The following is an 18,141-nucleotide window of genomic DNA, read 5'->3' as shown; positions in this document are numbered from 1 at the left end:
AATGGCGGCCCCCATAGGGAGCCGCCATTCGCGTTCCTTATTTGGTCGCTGTAGTCTACGTAAAGATTTACGTAGACTACGGCGAAAATAAGGGCAACGCAAATAGCGTTGCCCTTATTTTCGCCGTAGTCTACGTAAATCTTTACGTAGACTACAGCGACCAAATAAGGAATGCGAATGGCGGCTCCCTATGGGGGCCGCCATTATCCGTACGCGCTTTTTTTTTTTTTTAAGTCACCCGTGATAGGCTACGTGACGATTAACGTAGCCTATCACGGCTGACTTTGCAGATCTAGCCGTGATAGGCTACGTTAATCGTCACGTAGCCTATCACGGGGGCGTGTTTTTTTTTTCTTTTATTGGAATGGCGGGGGCGGCAGCCGGTCGAAAGACCGGCTGCCGCTCCCGCCCCGGACGAACACCCGCCAAACCGCCAGCCGGACCCGCCGCTGGGAGGGACATTTGGCAAAGGTAAGTCCTGTCCCGGGGAGGGGTGCGGAGAATTTCTCCCTGAAACTTGTTCTGGGGGCCGAACACGTTGGCGCTCGGCCCCCCGAAGTTTCGGGGAGAAATTCTCCGCCATCCCTAATTGACTGCAGAATTCTGCTCATGGTGAAGAGGAACACTTTCACAACATTTAGCCAGGTCAAGAATGCTCTTAAGGGGGTAGGCATGTCATTGTCAACATCTACGGTCAAGAGACGGCTTTATGAATGTAAATACAGAGGCTTCACAACAAGGTGCAAACCACTGGTAATGCTCAAGAACAGACAGGCCAGATTAGTCTTTGCCAGCAAACACTTAAAAATCCTGCCCATTTCTGAAATAAGATTTGTTGGACTGATGAAATCAAGATTAACTTGTACCAGAATGATGAGAAAAGTATGGAGAAGGAAAGGAACAGCTCATGATCCAAAGTATACCACATCATCTGTCAAATATGGTAGAGGCTAGGGATGTATGAAAGTCACTTACCTTTTCGCGGATATGATTCATGGTGGGGGGGAGGTGCTCCATCCCTCACCCCAGAATCCTCGATGCGGGGGAGGTGATCCGGTCCTCCACCCCGGAATCCTGCCTGGCCGGCTCCGCTCCGTGGCGGCTCTGCGGAACAGCCGGCCAGGGCTGTCCGCAGCCGGAGCTCTGGCCACGGATGGGCTGCTGCGGACGCAAATGGCAGCCGCCATAGCGGCCGCCATTTGCATCCAGGCAGGCTGCCGTGATAGACTACATAAATACTTACGTAGCCTATCACGGCAGGCAAAAAAAAAAACGGCGGCTGCCATTTGCGTTCCCTATTTTTTGCCATTTTATCCTACGTTAATATTTACGTAGGCTAAAACAGCGAAAAAAAGGGAACGCAAATGGCGGCCACCATAGCTGCCGCCATCTGCTTACGCTGTGGGGTTTTTTGCTTGTCGTGATAGGCTACGTAAATACTTACGTAGCCTATCACGGCAAATAGCAAATGCAAATGGCTGCGGCAGCCGGTCGAAAGACCAGCCGCTGGAGCCACTGCCGCCAGAACATCCGCCCCAAGTAAGCTTCGTCCCAGGGGGGAATCCGCGGGGGGGCGGGGAGGCTGTTCCATCACGGGTTTCGGGGGGCTGAATGCCAGTGCATTCGGCCTCACTGAAATCCGTGGCGGAATTCTCCGCCATCCCTAGTGGAGGCAGTGTTATGGCATGGGCATGTATAGCTGCCAATGGAACCAGGTCACTGGTGTTTATTGATGACCTGACTGCTGATAAAAGCAGCAGGACGAATTCTGAAGTGTATAGGCCTATACTTTCTGCTGAGATTCAGCCGAATGCTGCCAAACTGATAGGATGCCGCTTCATATAGCAGATGGATAATGACCCAAAACATACAGCAAAAGCTACCCAAGAGTTTCTCAAGGCAAACAAGTGGGATGTTCTTCAATGGCCAAGTCAGTCACCTGATCTCAACCCAATAGAGCATGCTTTTCACTTACTGAAGACAAGACTGAAGGCAGAAAGACCCACAAACAAGCAGCAGCTGAAGGCAGCTGCAGTAAAGGCCTGGCAAAGCATCTTGAGGGAGGAAACTCAGCATTTGGTCATGTCCATGGGTTCCAGACTTCAGGCAGTCATTGACTGCAGAGGATTTTCATCCAGGTATTAAAGGTGATCCTTAAGTTTGAAATGATGTTGGTTTGTTTTGATGGGTGTGTGTGTATGCCACTGGCTGTCCTTCCTGAATGGTTAGTGCCCCACTGTTGTCAAACCCCTTGAAATACAGCTGAAAGTGCTGACTTCGCTCCCATCTGGGTGTGTTTCCTTTCAACTTCAGTGTGGTGGTGTACAGAAGCCAACTGCCAAAACAGTTATCCTTGTTCCAATATTTCTGGCCTGACTGTATGTAAACATTCAATATACCAAGTGGCCTAAGGCTTTAAAGGCATAAGGCCTTAGACCCTTATGAGGGTCTAAGGATGCAATCCTATGCATACTTACTTGGGAGTAAGCCTCATTGAACTCAGTAGGGCTTATTTCTAAGTAGGCATGTTAATGGCCAGAGGTGTATCCAGAAAATTATCTTGGTGGAGACGTGGAGTCCAAGAAATTCTGCTGGGGCAGGTTAGTTTTGGTACATGACAGCAATGCACAAGCATAGCATGTGCTGCTACAACACACCCGTGTATTTTCCTTGTGTACATGCTTTGTTGTGTTCCATGATGTTTCGAAGCCTGCCCTGCAGTGAGTTGTAGAAAATTGTCAGAATTGGGGATTCAACAGTGCTACTGAAGGAGAATGTTATATTCAAATTTCACAGAAGAGATCTCATGAACAGAACTGTATTTGAAGTGAGGGTACCCAACACATCACCTAGATATGATAAATTAAATAAATGTAGGCATATAGAAAATAGTTCCCAACACATTCCCCTCATTTTGCGGCGTCTGACCTCTGCTTCTGTTCTTCCCATGCACACAGTGCTATAATGTGAGATTTGGTTGAGAAATGGATGGGAACTCCTTTTCTGCTCTCTAGAGCAGCCTTTCAGTCATTAAAACCATTAACAGAGAAAGGTGGTTTCCAGACTTCCCCCTGTGAATATATTCTACAATGATAGCAGAAAATGTGGTCACTGGAAAATGATTATACCAACCAGGGCCACCCATTGTACCAGTTACTATTAAAGCATCACTCTTTATCTCCAGTTTAGGATTTTGGATAGCTGGGGAGATGTGGTTGTGTAGGCTGTGTGCTACCTATGTCTTCAGGGTACTTTGGAACATTTTTCTTATATATTTGGTCTGGGGAATGACCATTCACCATCCCACTTCTGCCCTTGGATTGTGCAACAGAGCAAGAAGGTACTTGCTGAGAACCAAGCTTTATTAAAAACCTGTCCATGATAGAAAACCCAAATGGGAGACAGGAATTTAAAAACATTATTCTAATGATGAAAAGCTGCCTGGACAGACTAGTGCCTGAAAACTGTGTGACTGTAATGTACCCCAAACTGAGAGAGCAGCAGAGCTATCCAGAACCTGGTAGAAGAAAAACCAACTGGGAAAATAGAAAAGTTAAAATATGTTATTAAAGCAATGAAAAGCTGCCTGGGCAGACTAGTAAGTACATAAGAAGAGCCATGTTGGATCAGACCAAGGGTCCATCTACTCCAGCATTCTGTTCCCACAGTGGCCAAACAGCTGCCCAAGGGAAACCCACAAGAAGGACATGAGTGCAACAGCACCCTCACACTCTTGTTCCCCAGCAACCAGTGTACATAGGCATACTGCCTCTGATACTGGAGGTAGCATATAGCCATCAGGACTAGTAGCCATGGACAGCCTTCTCCTCTACGAATTTGTCTAACTCCCAAGGCCTCTGTGACTATAATGTCTGTAGAAGAAAACCCAAGTAGGAATCAGAAATGTTAAAATATTCAAGTAATGAAATTGAAATGCAGTGTGAAATTAAACATCGGCATGATTAAACTTGCCCTGCCCCTGCCCCGAGGGTTCTGGATACTGCACAGCCCTGCCACTCTGGCTCCAACCCTCCCCCAAGCTGCAATTTGACCATTTGAATCAGTTACAGTGGAGGTACAAGATGACAAGGGCCAACAGAAGTGCAGTGCAGCAGCCCAGCCAGTCGCATGTCCAAGTCTGTTGTCCCTCATTGTCACGCCACACAGCCTGTGAGTGCAGCAACTCAGGCAGTTGTATTGGAGCCTGTCAGAGAGCAGCAGCACTGCGGAGTCCAGTGTTGCCCATGCCACCTCCTGATGGGGCCAGAGGGCAGTCCTCTATCTGAAGGCTACCTGAGGACTGTCCTCTATTTTGAAGGCGTCCTCTGTTTGAAGGGCTGCCCAGTCCAAGTCTGGTCTAAAGATAAAGAACCATCAGAAGGAAGAGCTGGGCCTTGAAACTGCCCATCAACTGCACCTGGTCAGCAGAGTGAGCATGGTCGTCTGGTCACAGTCTTTCACATTCTGGTGATATGTACTATATTTCTATTTAAAATATAATAATGTTTAAATTTGCATCTATATAAGCATATGGACATTTTATGCAAATTGCTGTCCTTTTTTATCCTCTGTTTGGGTGATGCATTTCCTCTTTTTTGACCATTCATAAGAAACCGCCCTAGTAGAGACTCTGTTTCTGGGACAAGCCCTGATGACCCCTGGCTATGTAAGTTCCTGTTAATGACTCACCTGCTTCTTCAGTACTGCTCATCGCATCTCAAAAATGAGACTGTAAGTGTGCAGGAATCTCATAGAAGAGAATGTAACAAATTTGAGGACATGGCGAAATAGTCATATGCCGTTCCCTGCCAAGTCTCAATGTTGCTTGAATACAGTGACTTTCCACATAGTATACTGATGGGAAAAATTGTGATTAATGTCCGCTTTGGACAAAACTCAAGCAGAAATTGTGTTTCTTCCAAAGTTGTTCTGTGAAACCAAACACTGCAAATTAGGAGGCTTTGCTCTACAAAAGTCGACAAAATGCTGTGTTTGATGAACTTACTGATACCATTCTGACAATCCCATACTGATCTGATCTGACCTGTGCACAGTTTGAACTATGTCTGTGATTCCCTGGTGTTAATGGCTTGCTACGTAGATAAAGTCCTTGTGTTTTTTATGTACCAAAACACACACAAAGAAGTGAGGGAAAGAAGTGAATGATTCACAGTGAATGTGCAGCAGTGAACTATATGCATGTTCCTGTGTGCAAGAATCTCTATATGTCCATCTCCTACAAGCGACTTATGTAGGTACGACTAACATAGAGGCGATCACTTGTTAGACTGACCAGGGGAAGAACAAGAAGGTTCCCTGGGAAACCCTTTCTCCCCCTAATATTATTATTGTTACTTTTATTTATTTATTTATTTATTTATTTGATTTATTAGTCACCCTATGACAAATAGTTCTCAGGGCAACTTAAATAAAGACATATAAAAATAAAGCAAATAAAAACACATTAAATCCACACACATAAGGTCAACATTGAAAGCTGCTCAAGAAATCCATTTATAAACCAGCAGAGGCCAAAACCCCCTTCATGGATCACTGCCTTGTTGTGGCGAAGGGGCTTGCGTAACTCAGTGAAGCCATAAGCTATGCCGTGCAGGGCCACCCAAGACGGACAGGTCATGGCAGAGAGTTCTGACAAAATGTGGTCCACTGGAGAAGGAAATGGCAACCCACTCCAGTATTCTTGCCAAGAAAACCCCATGGAACGTATCACAAGGCTAAAAGATATGACGCCGGAAGATGAGCCCCTCAGGTCAGAAGGTGTCCAATATGCTACTGGGGAAGAGCAGAGGGTATTTCCAAGTAGCGCCAGAAAGAGTGAAGCGGCTGGGCCAAAGCCGAAAGGACACTCAGCTGTGGATGTGTCTGGTGGTGAAAAGAAAATCTGATGCTGTAAAGAACAATATTGTTTAGGAACCTGGAATGTCAGATCAATGAATCAAGGTAAGCTGGAGATGGTCAAACATGAGATGGCAAGATTGAACATCTACATCTTGGGAATCAGCGAACTAAAATGGACAGGCATGGGCGAATTTAATTCAGGTGACCATCATATCTACTATTGTGGGCAAGAATCCCTGAGAAGAAATGGAGTAGCACTCATAGTCAACAAAAGGGTGGGAAAAGCAGTACTGGGGTACAATCTTAAAAAGGATAGAATGATCTCAGTACGAATCCAAGGCAAACCATTCAACATCACAGTAATTCAAGTCTATGCCCCAACCACTGAGGCCTAAGAAGCTGAGGTTGATCGGTTCTATGAAGATCTACAACACCTTCTAGAACTAACACCAAAAAAAGATGTCCTCTTCATCATAGGGGATTGGAATGCTAAAGTAGGAAGTCAAGAAATCACCGGGATAACAGGCAGGCATGGCCTTGGTGTACAAAATGAAGCAGGACAAAAGCTAATAGAGTTTTGCCAAGAGAACATGCTGATCATAGCAAACACTCTTTTCCAACAGCACAAGAGGCGACTCTACACATGGACGTCACCAGATGGTCAATATCGAAATCAGATTGATTATGTCCTTTGCAGCCAAAGATGGAGAAGCTCCATACAGTCAGTCAAAACAAGACCTGGAGCTGACTGTGGCTCAGATCATGAGCTGCTTCTTGCAAAATTTCGGCTTAAATTGAAGAACGTCGGGAAAACTACTAAACCGTTCAGGTATGACCTAAATCATATCCCTGATGAATATACAGTGGAGGTGAGGAATAGATTTCAGGGATTAGACCTGATAGACAGAGTGCCTGAGGAACTCTGGACGGAGGTCCGTAACATTGTTCAGGAGGCAGCAACGAAATCAGTCCCAAAGAAAAAGAAATGCAAGAAAGCCAAGTGGCTGTCTGATGAGGCTTTACAAGTAGCTCACGAAAGAAGGGAAGCGAAAAGCAAGGGAGAAAGGGGAAGATATACCCAACTGAATGCAGAGTTCCAGAGAATAGCAAGGAGAGACAAGAAGGCCTTCTTAAATGAACAATGCAAAGAAATCGAGGAAAACAACAGAATGGGAAAGACTAGAGATCTCTTCAAGAAAATTGGAGATCTCAAGGGAACGTTTTGTGCAAAGACGGGCATGATAAAGGACAAAGAAGGCAGGGACCTAACAGAAGCAGATGAGATTAAGAAGAGGTGGAAAGAATACACAGAAGAACTATACAGGAAAGATCTGAATGTCCCTGATAGCCATGATAGTGCGGTCACTGAACTTGAGCCGGACATCCTAGAGAGTGAAGTCAAGTGGGCCTTAGGAAGCATTAGTAACAACAAAGCTAGCGGAGATGACAGTCTCCCAGCTGAGCTATTTAAAATCCTAAAAGATGATGCTGTTAAAGTGCTGCACTCAATATGCCAACAAATATGGAACACTCAACAGTGGCGACAAGACTGGAAAAGGTCAGTTTACATTCCAATTCCAAAGAAGGGCAACGCCAAAGTGTGTTCAAACTACCGCACAATTGCGCTCATTTCACATGCCAGCAAGGTGATGCTCAAAATCCTACAAGCTAGGCTTCAGCAGTATGCGAACCAAGAACTACCGGAAGTACAAGCTGGGTTTCGAAGAGGCAGAGGAACTAGAGATCAAATCGCCAACATTCGCTGCATCATGGAGAAAGCAAGAGAATTCCAGAAAAACGTCTATTTCTGCTTCATTGACTACGCTAAAGCCTTTGATTGTGTGGATCACAACAAACTGTGGCAAATTCTTAAAGTGATGGGAGTACCAGACCACCTTACCTGTCTCCTGAGAAACCTGTACGAGGGTCAAGAAGCAACAGTAAGAACCAGACATGGAACAACCGATTGGTTCAAAATTGGGAAAGGTGTACGACAAGGCTGCATATTGTCACCCTGCTTATTTAACTTATATGCAGAGTACATCATGAGAAATGCCGGGTTGGATGAATCAGAGATCGGAATTAAGATTGCCGGGAGAATTATCAACAACCTCCGATATGCAGACGATACCACCCTAATGGCAGAAAGCGAAGAGGATCTAAAGAGCCTCTTGTTGAGGGTGAAAGAGGAGAGTGCAAAAGCTGGTTTGAAACTCAACATTAAAAAAACTAAGATCATGGCATCTGGCCCTATCACTTCCTGGCATATAGAAGGGGAAGAAATGGAAGCAGTGACAGATTTTACTTTCTTGGGCTCCAAGATCACCGCAGGCGGTGACTGTAGGCATGAAATTAAAAGACGCTTGCTCCTTGGGAGGAAAGCTATGGCCAACCTAGACAGCATAGTAAGAAGCAGAGACATCACCTTGCCGACAAAGGTCCGTCTAATCAAAGCTATGGTTTTCCCAGTAGTAATGTATGGCTGTGAGAGCTGGACTATAAGGAAGGCTGAGCGCCGAAGAATTGATGCTTTCGAACTGTGGTGCTGGAGAAGACTCTTACGAGTCCCCTGGACTGCAAGGAGGTCAAATCAGTCCATCCTAAAGGAAATCAACCCTGACTGCTCATTGGAAGGACAGATAATGAAGCTGAAGCTCCAATATTTTGGCCACCTAATGCGAAGAGAAAACTCCCTGGAAAAGACCCTGATGCTAGGAAAGACTGAAGCCAAAAGGAGAAGGGGACGGCAGAGGATGAGATGGCTAGATAGCATCACGGATGCAATGAATATGAACTTGAGCACGCTCCGGGAGAGAGCGCAGGACAGGAAGGCCTAGCGTGCTATGGTCCATGGGGTCACGAAGAGTCGGACACGACTGAATGACTGAACAACAACAACAACAGAGGCCAAAACATAACAGGCAGCAAAACTAAAAAGATCCAGAAAGCTACACAGAGATAAGGCCACTTTAAGGGCAGGAAAAAGTATACAATATAGAAGTCATTAAAGAGTGGAGGAGGAGGAGGAGGAGGAGGAGGAGGAGGAAGAGGAAGAAGAAGAAGAAACTTTAGCACTGATTATTACTGGCGGAGGGAGGAGAGTGCCAATAGATGCTCTCAGCCTCTGGGAAGCGGGGTTGTCTGAACATTAGAAGCTGGTGGCTACGATGTCAGTGGGGTGGTGAATCAGCTCTGGGTTTCAGTCTGAACCAGTAAAAACTCTAAAGGAGCTATCCAGCACCTTGGATAGCTCCTTTAGAGTTCTGACTGGCTGTGACTGAAATCTGGAGCAGATTCACCCTCTCACTGACATTGGAACCATCAGCTCCCACTTCATCTGAATCTAGTGTAATCTTCCCCTCCCTAACAACAGATTAGTGGTGTGATAGCTGTGAAAGACAGGAGAACTGTGGCTTAGGTCTGCACCTCCTAGAGTCACAGCAGGGTGATCTGAGCTAAGGCACTGTCCCATGTACCATGATTTTTTGTGGGTACCTGTTTGTAACCCATACTATTTGGTTCTAAACTATTAACCAGTGTTTAAACCTATGCTCCCTCCATACAGCTTTGAAATTCAGCAGTCAAATTCATGTATTTCTTTGTATTCAATAACAGCTTATTAAAAGGTTCACCATTTGGGAGCTCTGACTACCCCAAGTAATTTTTAATTTGCACAGCTATTATGGGCTTAATAATGGAATCAGGTATTCAGACTATTTCATCATGTTATTGCCCAGCACAAATGTGAATGAGCATAGAGTGTAAAGTGGGTCCCAAATTCTCTAAATATTTGAAAAGGATGGGAATATTGAGATTCTTGACCCTTATCAATGAAAATCATATTTAAAAAAAACCAACCAAAAAAGTATCTCCTCCTTTCTGCAACAAAACCTTTTTCTTGCAAAAGCATTGTTTTAATCAGTTTATTACGATCAACACTTGGATGAAGCTAGCTGGTTTTCACTAGGAACGTTTCCATGAACTTGTGGCCTCTTACCACATAAGCATGTGTTCTTCCAAATCATATCAAATGTTCTAAGAATTTGTTAGCTTGTGAGTAAAAATATCAGCCTGTTTGGCTTTGGTTTACTTCATTTCATTGTTTCCAACTATGAACAAGATTTCTGAAGAACATGCAAGCTGGTTCTCAGTCAGTAATCCCAGCCAGCAATTTCTTCTGATCAAAACATTTGTAGTCAAGCTTATAACAGCATCCGCTGTTTATGCAAATTACTACTATTGTAACCAAGCCTCCTCATGTCTACCCAAAAGTGAGCATGAACAGCATGTCTACTCACAAATAAGCAAGGCACGCATCTGCATGTCTACTCAGAAATAAGCAGGACAAGCCTCTTCAGGACAAGCCCCAGAAGAACATAATAACCTAAGAAGAGCCATGCTGGATCAGACCAAAGCCCAACATTCTGCTCACACAGTGGCCAACCAGCTGCCCATGGGAACCCCACAAGCAGGACATGAGTGCACCAGCCCCCTCCCACCCATGTTCCCCAGCAACTGGTGTGCATAGACATACTGCCTCTGATACTGGAGGCTGCATAGAGCCATCAGGACTAGCAGCCATCGATAGCCTCATCCTCCAGGAATTTGTCCAGTCCCCTTTTAAAGCCATCCAAACTGGTGGCCATCGCTGCATCTTGTGGAAGTGAATTCTGTAGTTCTGTGTGCATAGCTGAACGATGTATCTTTTAGCTTATGTGTATCTTTTAGCTTATGTTGGCCAACCTTTTCATCCCATCCTACAGCGTGGGCTTAATGAATCTCTGGCCTTGCCCTTTGGTAATGACCAAACTGCCCCCACAGGTGGGGAAAGGGGGTCAGAATGGGATTATTTACAAATATGCAGGATGAGTAGGTAGCAAGTAAGCAAACACAAGCAGGCAGTGCTTATTTCACAGCAACATAAGTCTAAACCAGGGGGAGCACTTTTCTTGCAACAATGCCATCCAAGGTAAAATTTAAGACTGTTAGGTGAGCCTATTCACATCTTCCATTTCCTCAGACCAAAGTCCAGAAAGACCCTTTCAGGCTTCAGCCAGGAGCATGTGTGTGTGGCAGGTCTAAACTTCCAAGGAAGCTTTCCAGACAAAAGGTGCATTAAAGGCCCATAATGAACAGGCCACCCCAAGCCTCTTTTCCATAATAGCCAAAGATCCCTGTAAAACTCTACCAAATGTCAAATAGCAGGATACCAGTGTAACAATTCTGTTTTTGAACTGATAATGAAATTAGAAAATTAAAGCTAATGGAGAAGATGGATCAGTTCCCACACTATAATGCTACCCATACGAGATGTAGGTTTCAGAAGGTGTCTGTGAATCAGTTGTCTGTTTACGATTCTGAGATATTCATAACCATAAAGTCTTAATTTATTTATGTTTATATCCCGCTTTTCCTCCAAGGAGCCCAAGGTGGCTTATATGATCCTCCTCCTCTCCATTTTGTCTTCACAACAACCCTGTGAGATAGGTTAGGCTGAGAGTTAGTGCCTGGCCCAGAGTTACCCAGTGAGCTTCAGGGCAGAGTGGAGACTGGAACCTGAGTATTCCCAGTTGCAGTCCAACACTCTAAGCACTACATCACACTGGCTCTCTGTTAACTTAAGTCTGTAAAGAGAACTTCAGGTTTCAATGAAATATTGGAATAGGATTGCCAGAAATCAGGGCTGTCGAGGAGGCTGCTTTTCATGAGTAGAAATGCCTTTCCTCTGGCACAAGGCACCTTGAATTAAAAAAACCCCAATATGTTGGTATGGTCTTGGTATATTTTGAAAATCCAAAGTAGCCATACCATAGACAGTAATAAGATGTGGTATACACTCTTGATTGTAATGTATTTTTTTACACATCATGTTTTACAAATAGGTCATCCTAATATTTTCCAGATGCAGAGCCAAGATACTTGATTGCAGTGAGGCCAGCACGTGTTCCAAATTACAAGAAACCCTGCTCAGGTAATGTAACAATACTAAACATTTTTCCATAAACTGTCAGGAGGCACAAACATTTTTCATTTGAGATGACAGAGCCTGCATTTGGGCAGTGACTAAACAAATTATAATAACAATTCAACTAATTGTTGTGTATGTCATAATCTCCCTTGAACATTAAGGTAGATCCATTAAACTTTAAGATACAACACATATTTTAAGGTTCAATAACTTGCCAGATCTATTTACCCAGTTTAAGGGGAGGGGGTGGACAGGAAAGTATTATGCCCTTTAAAGGAAAAGATAATAGCTAGTCAACTGCTGTGATACCTGGCAACAATCACAAACTTTCTGACTGCTCAGAAAATGAAGCTCCAAACAGTGTTTTGTGTCTTCTTATGAAGGAACTCTTTATTTTCAGATTATAAACCAAAGTTTTACAAACTGAAAATAAGCAGGAACTTACTCTTTATTTTGTAAATTACCTGTGGAATGAACCAATCCACTGTGGTGGCTGCAGTGCCCACTTACAGAAGATTCCCACGGAGCTAAATGAAGCCTTGTTTCCCTCCACCGCCACCCTTCCAGTTTATGGCTTACATGCTGGCAGTGCAAGTGGCTTTAAGAGGAATTGGAGGTCTGTGCAAGTTGATCAGAGCATTAGCAACATGATGAGAGGAAGGGCAGCATTAGCATATGGGGCATCTGTAGCTTTGCAATGTCAGATTGTGCCCCTGAAATTTTAGGTGCTGTAGAAATACATACATGTGTTATAGAAGGCCTATGAAGCCCTATGAAGAGAGATTGAAAGAACTGGGCATGTTTAGCCTTGAGAAGAGAAGACTGAGGGGAGATATGATAGCGCTCTTCAAGTACTTGAAAGGTTGTCACAGAGAAGAAGGCCAGAAGGTGATCTCTTCTCGATCATCCCAGAGTGCAGGACGCGGAATAATGGGCTCAAGTTACAGGAAGCCAGATTCCGGCTGAACACCAGGAAAAACTTCCTGACTGTTAGAGCAATACGACAATGGAACCAATTACCTGGGGAGGTGGTGGGCTCTCCCACACTGGAGGCATTCAAGATGAGGCTGGACAGCCATCTGTCAGGGATGCTCTGACTTGGATTCCTGCATTGAACAGGGGGTTGGACTCGATGGTCTTATTGGCCCCTTTCAACCCTACTATTCTATGATTCTAAGGTGAACTGAACAATGGAACTTGGTTTTGATAATTATCAGATGCTGATCAAGACTCTTTGCCAAGCACCATTACAAATGTAATTGCATACCACGAATATCTGTCCTTGGTCTCTGTTGCCTTGATTACAGATGTAATCCTTCAAGCCAGACTTAGTTTTACTCTTGGCCTTTAGGTGACCCACTAAGCTGAATGCAGCCATGGATTGTGACTTGCTAGGTACTTCACAACAACCCTGTTTATGCAGTTTCAGGCAAGGAGGAAAAACAAGAAGTCTGAGCTCTGGTGGACCATAATACCTGCCTGGTGGATCATACATTGAGCATTCCCTTGAGCTGTATCTTCTAATATATAGAGTTGTATAAATTGAATTTTCTACATCTTTCTTATATAGGTAAAGTGAACAAACCTAAACCCCTTCAATTGGTAATAGGCACTTTAACTCCAACTTCCGTCTTCTTGTCGTGGGGAATCTTAGTCAACCCAAAGCATGATTGGACAGCAATGAATAATTGTGCAAATGGCAGGTAATCCACTAAAGGCTATTATCTTGCGAAGGTTATGGAATGATGTTTTACTCTTTGACTTGGATCCTAAGTTTCTTCTTTATGAATGGAAGGAGCTTGCAGGAGAGATGCACTTCAGAATGGAAGGAAAGATTCACTTGCGGAAGGGGTCCTTCCATGAAATAAGCTCCAAGAGCATCCACCTGGGTTCCGAGCCTTTATAATGAAGAGACAGGAGAGTGACATAATGAATACTAACAGTTTGGGCCGGGGCTATGTCAAAAGCACTTACCTTTTGTCAAAACAACAGAGAGCCTAGTGGCACTGTAAAGACTATCACATTTATTCTCGCATAAGCTTCAGTCGACCCATACATTTTGTGGATCCATATTTTATGGATGCGTATATTTGTTAGTCATTGAGGTGCCACAAGACTCTTTGTTGATTTTGCCGCAACAGACCAACATGGCTACCTGTCTGGAGATTGTTACCTTTTGTCTTGTTCCTTATACGAGTGCCAAAAAAAGTCTTCTATTTTCAGCAATATTTGACATGTTGGAAAAAAACCCTGGGAGAAATCCAGTGAAGTAGTTCCACCAATGGAATTGCTTCTGTCAGCCAAACAGAGAGATGGGGCAATTCTATCCTCTGCCCCCTCAAATCTGCTCTGGAGGGTTGAGTCTGGAGCACATTTTTTGGAGACACAGGGGGTTGCAAGAGGAAGGGGAGAGGGAGAAATTCCCATCACCCGTGCAACTTTGGATTCCACCAATTTGTGCTATTTCACTGCAGGTCGTCTCTGAACACTTATCCTTCTTTTTTGCCATCAAAGTCCTCTGTCTAATTTGCCCACAATGCCAGTTAATACTATTGCTTTGGTGACACACAAGATTTTGGCAAAGATGTTACAATTCTGTCTCTGTCATGATGACATAAAAGATGCTCAAATCCCCATTGGTCACTACTGCCAAACGAATTAGTGTGAGAAAATGAAGGCTATGAGATGAGGAATGAAGGGAAATAATTCTAATATGGAATAGTAGCTAAGCAAACAATAGTGCTCAGCAGCAAAAATATGAATGTTTGGCAAGTTCCTTTAAATAAACTGATCAGCTGTGTCAAATATGCTTCTTTTTTTACATGAGGTAATATTAGACATCACCATAGTTTGGGCATCATTAATGTAACTGTTCTGTATTTTAAGCCTTCCCCAAGATACTCTTTTATATAATTCATAATTGCATTTGTCATGTGATGTTTACCTATGCTATTAATTACGCAGCTGTTCGTATGCTCATGTATATATATTGCTGTTTCAGCATACACTTCATATAGTTGTCATAATGCTGTGGGGCTTTATTTTTTATCTCATCAGTATAAATCGGGAAGAACATTTGAATTAAATGGAGGAATTGGCATAATTTGTAAAGACATTTAAGATGTCTCCATATTTTTATACCTGGAGGCCAGTCAATTACTAAATTATATGGTAACAACAAAAATGAGTATGTGTTTTTAAATATTTGTTGATTACATTTGTTCTACAGAAAAATAAGCAGATCAGAAAACTAGGTCATATTTTTAAGGTAGGAAATTCTAAAGAGGACAGTTAGTTGAAATATATTTACATCAAACATAAAAGTAAGCTTTAATGTGCAATCCCATGTGTGTTTAGACAGAAAAAAAAAAGCCCTACAGCTCCCAGCATTCCCCAGCCAGCCATGCTGGCTGGGGAATGCTGGGAGTTGTAGGGCTTTTTTCTGTCTAAATATGCATAGGATTGCACTCTTAAACAACTACCTTCCTGATAGAACAGAATTTATGAGAGCCAGGGTAGTGTAGTAGCTAAGACAGTGAATCTCTGCTTCGAATACTACTTAAGCTTTGAACTTACTATGTGCCTCTAGGCAAGCCATTATCTCTCAGATCTACATCAGCAATATGTGGTTGATATTACTGAATGACCAGAGTTATGAGAAGCATGATTGAGGCAGTGTGCATGTGAAACTTCCTGGGTTACAGCTCACAATCTCAGCCACTACACTATGCCAGTACTCAGTAAATATTATCATACATATATACTAAGAGCAAAATCAGATGGTCAAGTGCACCTACCACTTTAGAAGTAACATTGGGACATCCCAAATGAAGGTAATGGTTTCTAGATATTGAGAAATTCTAGATATTGAGAAGTGTGTAAATTATTATTTTTTAAATATCTAAAACAGCTGACAAGGACCTGTGAGCTTCTGGAACATACCGAATGTTGAGGTGTCAGTCACTGTCCTGACTGCTCCCCTCCTGCAACATTGTTGTTGTTGTTCAGTCGTTAAGTCATGTCCGACTCTTCGTGACCCCATGGACCACAGCACGCCAGGGCAGGCCTTCCTGTCCTCTGCTCTCTCCCGGAGCGTGCTCAAGTTCATATTCATTGCATTGGTGATGCTATCTAGCCATCTCATCCTCTGCCGTGCCGTCCCCTTCTCCTTTTGCCTTCAATCTTTCCCAGCATCAGGGTCTTTTCCAGTGACTTCTCTCTTCGCATTAGGTGGCCAAAATATTTGAGCTTCAGCTTCAGTATCTGTCCTTCCAATGAGCAGTCAGGGTTGATTTCCTTTAGGATTGACTGATTTGTCCTCCTTGCAGTCCAGGGGACTCGTAAGAGTCTTCTCCAGCACCACAGTTTGAAAGCATTGATTCTTTGGCGCTCAGCCTTCCGTATAGTCCAGCTCTCACAGCCATACATTATTACTGGGAAAACCATAGTTTTGATTATACGAACCTTTGTCAGCAAGGTGATGTCTCTGCTTCTTACTATGCTGTCTAGGTGTGCCATAGCTTTCCTCCTAAGGAGCAAGCGTCTTTTAATTTCATGGCTACAGTCACCGTCTGGGGTGATCATGGAGCCCAAGAAAGTAAAATCTGTCACTGCTTCCATTTCTTCCCCTTCTATATGCCAGGAAGTGATGGGGCCAGGTGCCATGATCTTAGTTTTTTTAATGTTGAGTTTCAAGCCAGCTTCTCCACTTTCACCCTCAACAAGAGGCTCTTTAGATCCTCTTTGCTTTTTGCCATTAGGGTGGTATCGTCTGCGTATCTGAGGTTGTTGATAATTCTCCCAGCAGTTTTAATTCTGACCTGTGATTCATCCAACCCGGCATTTCTCATGATGTACTCAGCATATAAATTAAATAAGCAGGGCAACAATATACAGCCTTGTCATACCCCTTTCTCAGTTTTGAACCAATCAGTTGTTCCATGTCCAGTTCTTACTGGTGCTTCTTGACCCTCATACAGGTTTCTCAGGAGACAGGTAAGGTGGTCTGGTACTCCCATCTCTTTAAGAATTTGCCACAGTTTGTTGTGATCCACACAATCAAAGGCTTTAGCGTAGTCAATGAAGCAGAAATAGACGTTTTTCTGGAATTCTCTTGCTTTCTCCATGATCCAGCAAATGTTGGCAATTTGATCTCTAGTTCTTCTGCCTCTTCGAAACCCCGCTTGTACTTCCGGTAGTTCTCGGTTCACATGCTGCTGAAGCCTAGCTTGTAGGATTTTGAGCATCACCTTGCTGGCATGTGAAATGAGCGCAATTGTGTGGTAGTTTGAACACTCTTTGGCATTGCCCTTCTTTGGAATTGGAATGTAAACTGACCTTTTCCAGTCTTGTGGCCACTGTTGAGTGTTCCAAATTTGTTGGCATATTGAATGCAGCACTTTAACAGCATCATCTTTTAGGATTTTAAATAGCTCAGCTGGAATACTGTCATCTCTGCTAGCTTTGTTGTTAGTAATGCGTTCTAAGGCCCACTTGACTTCACTCTCGAGGATGTCTGGCTCAAGTTCAGTGAGAGCACTATCATGGCTATCAGGGACATTCAGATCTTTCCTGTATAGTTCTTCTGTGTAGTCTTTCCACCTCTTCTTAATCTCATCTGCCTTCTTTGTCCTTTATCATGCCCGTCTTTGCACAAAACATTCCCTTGAGATCTCCAATTTTCTTGAAGAGATCTCTAGTCTTTCCCATTCTGTTGTTTTCCTCGATTTCTTTGCATTGTTCATTTAAGAAGGCCTTCTTATGAAATAAAATTTCAGGTTCAGGAGTATCTGCCAGCTACAAGCTTGAGCCCTCTAGCATTAGATAGCACAGGAGAAGGCCTCAGGGAGGGGGAGAGAAAAAAATATGCTTTCTTTCCCCCTTTTCCCCTGCCTGAAACTCACACACACAAAGCCTGAACAAGGTTCCTATTCCAGGCGGTTATTCCCACTCTGTTCCTTTTCTTCTAAGATTCCAGACTGATGCTTTCTGTTTCTGACCAAGGAGAACCACAGAGCTCCTTCCGTTGCCTTTCATATGTGTCTGTGCAGCTATTTGTCCACCTATCCAGATGCTATGAATTCGAAGACACTGAAATTCAATGTTGTGCAAGTGGAAGACTAGCTCACACAACTAATCTTTCCCATCTCATCTCCCACCTGCAGCCCCTGACTGACCAAACAGTATGGGCTGTACGTTAAAGGGCTGCAGTGGGGAGGGGACCATTGAACTAGGGAACCTTGTGTGAGTGGTGCAAGATTTCTCCCATCTATTGGGGGCAATTCCCCCTCCCACTGCAGCCTCATAAGGCACAG

At 43.8% G+C, this 18,141-nt stretch overlaps 1 protein-coding gene across 1 annotated transcript in view; it reads left to right on the top strand.

Moving 5' to 3' along the window:
• ABI3BP (ABI family member 3 binding protein) overlaps positions 1 to 18,141 on the top strand; it is a 213,764-nt gene that overhangs the window by 53,890 nt on the left and 141,733 nt on the right. The window contains exons 3-4 of the mRNA XM_084843209.1: positions 11,762 to 11,830; positions 13,398 to 13,530. Of these exons, the coding sequence (XP_084699335.1) occupies positions 11,762 to 11,830; positions 13,398 to 13,530 (202 nt within the window). The remainder of the gene's footprint in view (positions 1 to 11,761; positions 11,831 to 13,397; positions 13,531 to 18,141) is intronic.

Source organism: Heloderma suspectum, chromosome 3 (assembly GCF_057233095.1).
Source record: "Heloderma suspectum isolate Gila_16-S chromosome 3, 16-S_ref, whole genome shotgun sequence".
Taxonomy (NCBI): Eukaryota; Metazoa; Chordata; class Lepidosauria; order Squamata; family Helodermatidae; genus Heloderma; species Heloderma suspectum.
This window is presented reverse-complemented; position numbering and strand designations above follow the sequence as displayed.